Source organism: Hippoglossus stenolepis, chromosome 14 (assembly GCF_022539355.2).
Source record: "Hippoglossus stenolepis isolate QCI-W04-F060 chromosome 14, HSTE1.2, whole genome shotgun sequence".
Taxonomy (NCBI): domain Eukaryota; kingdom Metazoa; phylum Chordata; class Actinopteri; order Pleuronectiformes; family Pleuronectidae; genus Hippoglossus; species Hippoglossus stenolepis.
The window spans coordinates 26,212,931-26,221,629 of record NC_061496.1 but is presented as its reverse complement, the minus strand read 5'-3'; the positions used below and the strand labels follow the sequence as shown (position 1 = coordinate 26,221,629).

General features: G+C 43.6%; 1 protein-coding gene across 1 annotated transcript in view; it reads left to right on the top strand.

Annotated features, from left to right (window-relative positions):
* Positions 1–483: 483 nt before the first annotated feature.
* LOC124854717 (neuroligin-1-like) overlaps positions 484–8,699 on the top strand; it is a 93,129-nt gene continuing 84,913 nt past the window's right edge. Inside the window, exon 1 of the mRNA XM_047343004.1 lies at positions 484–1,533. Within this exon, the coding sequence (XP_047198960.1) occupies positions 996–1,533 (538 nt within the window). The 5' untranslated portion in view covers positions 484–995. The remainder of the gene's footprint in view (positions 1,534–8,699) is intronic.

Sequence of the window (8,699 nt, the reverse complement as noted above, 5' to 3'; positions counted from 1 at the left end):
TCAAACTTTTTAACTTTGTACAATATTTGTGCTTGGCAACTATGGTATCTTCAATGGGAAAGTGGTTAAACATGAAAGACAGACCCACTTCATGTCTGTCCTCAACCTTGACCTCAACCTTGACGTTGCGCTGTGTTGCTGGCAGGAAGCATCTGTATTCGATGGTTCCCCCCCATAAAAGGTCACTCCATATGAAGGGTAGGGCATAAACTGTAGGACAAACTCCATCATGACCAGTAAGCATCTGTTACCATGTTTACTGATTGACACCTTCACCAACTGCCGTTTTGCTATAATGAGATGCTGTGCTCCTCTTTCATCGCATATGGATGTAAAACAAATCACACGTGTCCATTCTGCAAATGGTTGAATTAAATGTTTTGCAAGAGGAAAGAAAAACAAAAGTGAAAATACATATGTGACCCGTTATTTGTACGACTGCTGATTGCCACTTTCTCTCTGTGTCACAGGGGACAGACTTTGAACTGGCCGGAGCTGATCCAAGTCCAGACGCTACATCTGGTGCACTGCAACCACCTGCTTCCGCTGCTCCGTGTGGCAGGATCCTCGCCTCAGGGGGATGGGAACCCTCATCACTAACTGGCTCGTCTACCTGCTGCGATAGTGGCACATAAATATGATATTCAAGTTTACTTCCTCATTGCAGAGGTTGTCGGCAGGACCTTTTGGAGGAGTATATTTTCCTTATTGCGAGGAATAGTTCCCAGATTTCCCGTCACCAAGCTGGAGGAAACTGATGGCTGCTACATTTCCACCGGATGATTTACACTGCCTGGATTTTAAAGAGGATCATTAGCAACCACCACCCCTATCTGTTCCGGAGCTACTTATGCCTGTGTGTGAATATGAGAATTGGAGTGTAATTGTGTGTTTGTATCAAATGGCTTAAGTGAGAAAAAAGAAAACAAGGAATTTTTAATCGGAAAGTACAAAAGAGGACACAGCAAGGAAGTTGAGTTCAAGGAGTAGCAGCTATGACCCGGTGGAGGCACCATTCGAGGACTGGGTGTCGACTATTTCAGTCTGCCGAGGACGGGACAAGGATGATGGGATACGTAGGACTTGAAGTTTCCTTGAGGGCCAATCGGTGGGCGTCCTCTCTAATATGGCTGGGACTGCTGCTGCTGCAGGCATCCCCAGCTGCCGTGTCAGCTCAGAAACTCGATGAGAACGACCCCGTGGTCACCACTGTCTACGGCAGGCTGCGTGGTGTCAAGAAAGAGCTCAACAATGAGATCCTGGGTCCAGTCGTGCAGTTCCTGGGCGTCCCATATGCTGCCCCGCCCACTGGCGAGCACCGCTTTCAGCCACCCGAGCCGCCGGCAACGTGGCCTGAGGTGCGCAACGCCACACACTTTGCCCCGGTGTGCCCTCAGAGCATCGTGGAGGGCCGTCTGCCAGATGTGATGCTGCCTGTGTGGTTTACCAACAGCATTGACATCGTGTCCACGTACGTCCAGGACCAGAGCGAAGACTGCCTCTATCTTAACATCTACGTCCCCACTGAGGATGGTGAGTTAGCCTGCGGGACCCAGGGTAGGATGGTTGGGGAAACACTGGGGCGCAAGGGTGGAAGGATTTGAACCCACAACCTTCTGGTTGACAGAAGAGTTGTCGGGATGTGTTTTAAGTATGTGAGTGTGCATTCCTGTCTCAGTCCCTGTCTGTCTGTCTGTCAGTTGAAGGGAAGCATGACCTTGTGCATGTTTAATGTGCATGACACTGCTTTAAGTACATGAGTGTGTCAGAGTGGTTTTGTGAGTGACAGAATGGTTGTCATATGTGTGTGAGAGAGCGTGCGTGTGTGGGGCGGCCATCCATACAGTCCAATTCCATCAGTCTCCTTCCCTCCATCCTCTCTAACCCTCTCTCCGTCTCCACCTCCCTGTCGCTCCTTCTCCTCCTTCTCCCCATCGCCATACCCGCCCCTCCCTCTTAACCTCCCCTAGCTCATCATAGCCTATTGTGCTCCGCCACAATGGCTACAGTTCATTAAACAAGACAGTCGTTGTCATGATCATCACTGATTGATTTGGCTGACTGGCTGAATGACTGGCTGGCTGACTGATAGGCTGAATGCTGCGCTGATTGAGCTGGTGTGATTCATTCTTTCCCCTCTGTCTTTATTTCTCCCTTTCCCTCTTTTTCTAAGTCTTTTTCTCCCAATCAGCTTTGTGTGTGTGCGAGTGTGTGTGCATGCAGCTCGTGTGCGTGTTTGTGTGTGTGTGTGTGTGTGTGGGTGTGTGTATATGTTGCGTGTCCAGGGGCTCCATGTTATTCTTTAGTCTTCTATTCATTTTACAGTCAAAAGAATATCCAAGGAATGTGCCAGGAAACCGGGCAAGAAAATATGTAGACAAGGAGGTATGTATGATCTGAACGCAACTTGTACAATGCCACAGAAAGAAGACACAGCCTGAAAACAGGAAGAAAAATGAGGAAGAGGAGCTGTGTCGTGCAGCAGAGAGAAATTGGAAGATCAAGGTCTACGAATTATTCAGCCCTTGACTCAGGGCATCTGCAGGTTTTAAGAATGCCGAATTTAAAACCGGGGTGGACTTTGAAACGCTACCTGGGAGTAAATTTAAGGCCAATTTTACAAAGCAAAGTAGGAAAACCAAGCTGTCAGACCCAGTCTTCCACTGACTTAATATAGTAGAAGTGAGAAGAGGAGGAATGACCTTTCCATATTTGTCAGAGTTGCTAAGGACCATTAGATATCCTGCAGATAGAAAGAGTAACATATCCGCTACTAAAACCCTGAATCAGCCATGTGATTTGTAGACTCTGTGAAGTCAGGACGAGGGCGAGGTAGAGTCAGAGCATCAGACTCCCGTGGTTCACTGCTGTGTGCTCTCATTGGTCGGCCACATTGGGAGATTGGATTGGACACCAGGTGTGGGGTCGGAAGGTGCGCGGTAATGATGGTTGATGTGCGAGGAGATGGCGGCACATTTATTAGATCAGGCACACGTCCCCTGACACACACACACACACACACACACACACACACACACACACACACACACACACACACACACACACACACACACAGAGTGATGTAGCCGTATGCAGTGTTGAAGAAGGTGAGCTCAGGCTGGACCCAGACTGTGTAATCTCCATTAAAAGAAAGCAGAGCTGTGTTCAGGTTTGCTCGGGCTTCTGTATCAACCACTGTTTCATCAAGATAATGTCCTCCTCCTACTCCCCCTCCCCCTCCCCTTCCCGCAGCCTCGTACTCTTCTATGTATATACTGTGGGTGTGTGGGTGTGAGAGAGAGAGAGAGAGAGAGAGAGAGAGAGAGAGAGAGAGACACTGACAGTGTCCTTTGTAAGCTTGGGGTGTTAATGTCATTGTCTTGGCAGCAGTGTATATTATCACTTAGTGCACATTCCTTCTCTTCTCACTACACAGACACATGTGCGCTCTAACTGCGCCTCTCCTCAAATGTGTTGTGCAGAGATGTACAGAGTATGTACAATGCATTTAAAATGGGAGATTATGAAAGCTTACATATTTGGTCATATTGTCATCATGCAACCAAGTGCCAGACAGACCCCGATTTTTTTCATTGCATGGAAAAGGGAGATTAGGTCGAGCAAACAATGCACGATGCAGAAGAAAAAAGCGAAATGTTAAATTTGTGACCTTGTTACACTTGAGGCTGTTTTGCTTTTAATTTACATCCTGCCGTTGGAAAGAAATTAATTTATTCTTATAAAAAAACGCCATTCTCACACTTTACATACAGTACTCCCACAGCAAATACTTGATTAAGCATTATGCAGTGAGCCATGGGTAATTAGAGTGTACATACATTAAATTAACATTAATGCATGTAGGCCACTTGGAACATTTTTATGTATGTAATGAGAACAGTAGATTATCTATGCACCTCAAGTATAAAAAGCACAAGAAGTAGAGGTTCAAAAGTTTAATGATAAATGTGGGCCCAGAAAATGAAATGACATACGTTGTAGAATCAGTGTAAATGTTCAAAGAGCAGTGAGTGGCTTCTTGTATGATTCATACAACAAGCTATGGCCTACACAGTCACACCAGCCCATAATATTTACTCTGTTAAAAGGGATGTTTTGGACTTAAATCAAAGATGACACAAAAAAGATATAGATATAAACAAAAGTACAGATACCATTTGGGGTCAAAAAACTCTTTGGTATCAACATTTTGCAAAGCACATGCATGAACAGAAACCACGATTGTAAATTCATGATAAAGCTGTGGTGATAATCTCAGACAGGCCAGGCTAAACATGAATCATAGGAGCAAATGCAAATGCAAGCCTATTGCACACAATGTTACTGTCTCTATTTTTCAAAGTACCAGAGTGCACATATGAGTGCAGACAGTTAAGTTGAGTTAATATTATGTAACCACTATTCCTATGGTGTTTTCCTATGGTGGCAGGTTTACATAGTCAACATTATTCAACCTAATGGGAGCACACAGTCCCATGTTAGACTGACTTAATGAATGGTTCCATCATGTGGGGAATGTTACACAGCAGTCAGCCAAAGATGGGGCCGAGCATTGCTAAATGACAACATGGCTGTCGTAGGTTGTGGTCGGCGTGGCATTGAGTGAATCTCCAGACAGGCGAGTAAATAAATGATTTAATTGACTCACTTTTGCTGAGAAAATGAAGCCACTTTCCACTCGGAGGAAAAGTTGCAGAGTAGACAGAGGTCAGGCTCATCTCCGAGGCGTTGGATACGTTAGCCTTCATTTCCAGCAGCCATTGCGAAGTAGCACTGTCCTGTTTACCAGTCTCCGTATTGTCGCTTTGTTAATGCATCATAAATAAAGACAGAGAAGAGTTAAGCATGGATGAAAGGATATTGTGTTGCCTTTTCATCTTTAGTAGTGGTGGCAAGTCAGAAAACCAATCTTTTCAAATCACTGTGCTGCTGTGACAACTTTCGATGTGGAATATTTTCTTTCATGGCACCCAAGGCCCACTTTAAGCGGCAGCCTTGAACATTTGATTTTAGTGGTTATATGGCGTGATTAAACACTTTGTGATGATTTGATCAGTTTTGAATTGCTTAAAAAAGTTTGTGAATTTGAACTAAATTAAATTGTTTAAATAAATTCCTCACGTGCACAATAAGGTGTTGTTCCAGTGCAGTCATCAGGAGCATCATAATTTCTCAGACACAGTATAATGTGGTCTTATATAGGTCTTATTTTTTGGCTAATCGTACATTAAGAGGATCTGCAGTCACCTGTACAGCTTTCCTTTTACAGAGGCTTTCCCTTTATTCCTCCGATACTTTCAGGACGTCAGTCATTATCAGTGACACAGTGGTAGGATGTGTAGTCAGTGGTGCGTGGAGGGAGTGGGCCGATCATGTTGAGTGACAGGGTAATTTCATGGCTAGGTGTGTGTGGTAACAGGGCCGGATTGGAAGAAATACATTATCAGTAAGTCTGACTTCTTTAAAGTAGCACACTCAGTGGACCTGGAGCTGTTGTGTGATGAAGCTGGTTGTTTTACATCAGACACAAACACTTTGTCTAAAGGGAGACTGATGTCCTCCAGCTGCAGGTGCAAAACCATCATGAGTGAATATGTGGGGCCCTCGATCACGCTTACTCAGGAGGAAATTTAGAACTTGTTCTTGCTTGAATGTTCCCATAGGTTGAAAAGACTGAGTCACAGAAAACTGAAAAAATCGACCACTGACATCATGGTCGGGCTTTTTCTTGTCTTGATTAATTAAGACTTTGACCAGTATTCAAATCTGCAGCCAGCACAAGGAGCTGAGCTTTTGTTATTGTCCCTGTGCCACGGCAGAGTGCACGACCACAACAGAGAAACAAAGTCAGAAGACCCAGGGCGAGTGCCAGCGTTGGGCAGTGATGAAGAGCAGTGAAATAAGGGCAGACGTGGAGCGACATTAGAGGGAGAAGGACAAAAACAAGTCGACCCAGGACAGGGAGGCAGAGGATAATTGCTATGGGAGTTGTCTCTATTGTACCGTCCTGTGCCACGCTGGTTTCAATAAGTCTTCTGTGGTTAAAAGCAGTGTTTTCATGTGTCTTGGATGGCGTGTGGTCATTAAGTTATCACATGCTGGGACAGTGGTAATGAGATCAGAGGCAGCAGCGCTGCAGTTGGCCATCGCTCTCCCTGCAGCATGCATTTACTATTCGTTTTGAAAAGTGAAGTAAATGCAGGAGATATCCACTTCTCACAGATGACAGCTTCATTTACTTCAGAAAAATAAATATATAAGAAAATATTAAAAATAGCAAAGTCTGAGTGTCACAGAAACATGCCTGAGAGGAGGTGAATGACAGGAGTAGATCATTGCTGCAAATCTGTCAGTCTTGTGGATCTTTGTGTTTTATACAAGGATGATATTCAAGCTACAAAATCATGCATGTTGAAGTTACAGCTTGTTCACTGTCATATGTCAGTAACCATCAACATTGGAGCATTCTAAACAGTAACAGTGAAATTCTTAAGGGAATTGTTTTTTTTACAAATGCTCTTCTATGAATGTCAGATCTGTAGATCTTATGAAATCAAATTGTTAACTGCAGCTGCTCTGTTTAATATACACTGCTAATGTATGTATATTTAAAAAAATAAAATACATTTGAAAAAAACAGACCAGTACTAAGTGTACTGATAACAAAATTTACCAGACCATCCATCTATTTCTTAATACTATTAAATAAGCACATAATGTGTATTTGGAGAAGAAAACTATGAGCATCGATGTGTGAAAGTCGGCTGTGGAGAGTATTTATGGCGATGAGACTGTTATTGGCCTGGCTGGGTGTCAAACAGTGCTTTTTAATAAAATGTGCTGAATAAGAAATTAAAGCTACAGTATTTAAGTATTTTATTTAAGTTTAACATGTCTTCACGTGGAGAGGTGCGATGACCCAGACTCATTGAACAGCCCGGCTGCAGTGCACAGATGTTTCCCTTCTCAGGTTTTTGAGTAAGGGTGGGAAGTCCAGACTGTCCATAAGTACATGAACCTGCTTCTGCTCTAACACAACTCCTCTTACTCCTGCACCACACTGCATGTGTGTGTATGCAGCACATGATGGCTGCGTTGCTGATCTGTTGCGTCTTGCGGGCGTCTGTTGGATGCAGAGCTGCTATTTGAGGTTTCTGGTATGACTACTGTATTTCCTCAAATAAAAGTAGGACTATATATGCGACTACATGCCAGGACTCTACGTAATGGAGCCATGCATCTTCCGGTCGTGCAACAGCAATAAAAACCTTGTTGAAACAAATAAATGGATTGAATGAACAGAAACGTTATGGTGCTTCTACTTTGAAATGACTACAGGCAGTGATTAAAATATTGATGTTTGTGACATATTCAACAAATAGACATTGAAACTGTGGTGGACGATCATTTTCACTCTATTTTGCTGTGAACCAGACTCTGTACACAGAGAAAATACAGACCCCACCCGCAGGAGACGCGCCTGTGACGTTCTGACCTGATATCATGGGCGCCTAAATATAAAGCAAAGCGCTCTGCGCTGCTCCCACATCCAGTGTGGGCCTGAGTATTACTCCCCTCACACTGCGGCTTCAAGCTCAGCTCATTTTTCATTTTTTGGCACGTGGTGCATGCAGATACACTGGCCTCTTGCAAACAAAATATTTGTCATATTTTTAATGTCTTCAACTGTAAAACAAAATATAAATAAGCACATTTTACGCAGCTAAACTCAGCCACAGCCACCAGGATCTTCGGCAGAGAACGTTTGCTTTTGAGTCTCATGCCAGGGGTGGCTTGTTTTTCACAACGTGCATATTGTAGCTTTAAAATATTATTGAGACAGCTGCTTGTTCCGAGACAACAGCGAACACTCATGCATTAATATTTGAAAAGCTTTGGCTCCTTTCCTGAAATGAAAAAGGGTCCATAACAAGTTTATATCCCTTAAAGTAATGCGTTGGAAAAAAAGAGAAAGTTTTATACCGGCACCTGTCATGTGGCATTTTCAAACAAAGCTGTATGCTCAGGTTTCTGCAAGTTGATTCATGCATTTTGCATTTTTTGTATTATTTTTCTCTCTGTCTTGCTCCTTCTCTACTTTTATCATCACAGTCTCCACAAAAACCCACAGCTGACTGCGGTCATGTTCAGGCCTCTTCTCTGCCGGCTGTCAAACGGCATTATGGGTAACATGAAAACACAGGCTGATGCAGGAGTACATGTGAGAGGGTGAAGGGAAGTTCATGTAAGACAAATTATCACACTTTTCATTATAACAACAAATATATAAAGTGTCACAGACTGAACATCAGGGCAGTGTTTTGTTTCCACTTTAACAGTTTATTGTTTCTGGTGTGTTTAGCAGTCTGTGGCTTGTCTTTGTTCAAGCAGGCTTGTGTTTTTCTTTTCAGATTTTATCACTGCATCTTAAATGAACCCTTTTGTTTATCCAGTTTTAGTAGCCGGAGAAAAAAATGCAAGCCCACTAGAAATGGACTGCTTTGTGAAAACAAGTCTCCAGCGGTGGTGAGTGCTGACCAGAGGGGGGCCACACACGTGTCTCTGAACAGATTACATCTATTAGGACTGGCCGGTTTTCTTCAAGTGCAGTTATCGACTTGGAATCTGTGCAGATAATTCACCAGTGTGTAGAAACGTACAAAGGTCAGTATCATAAT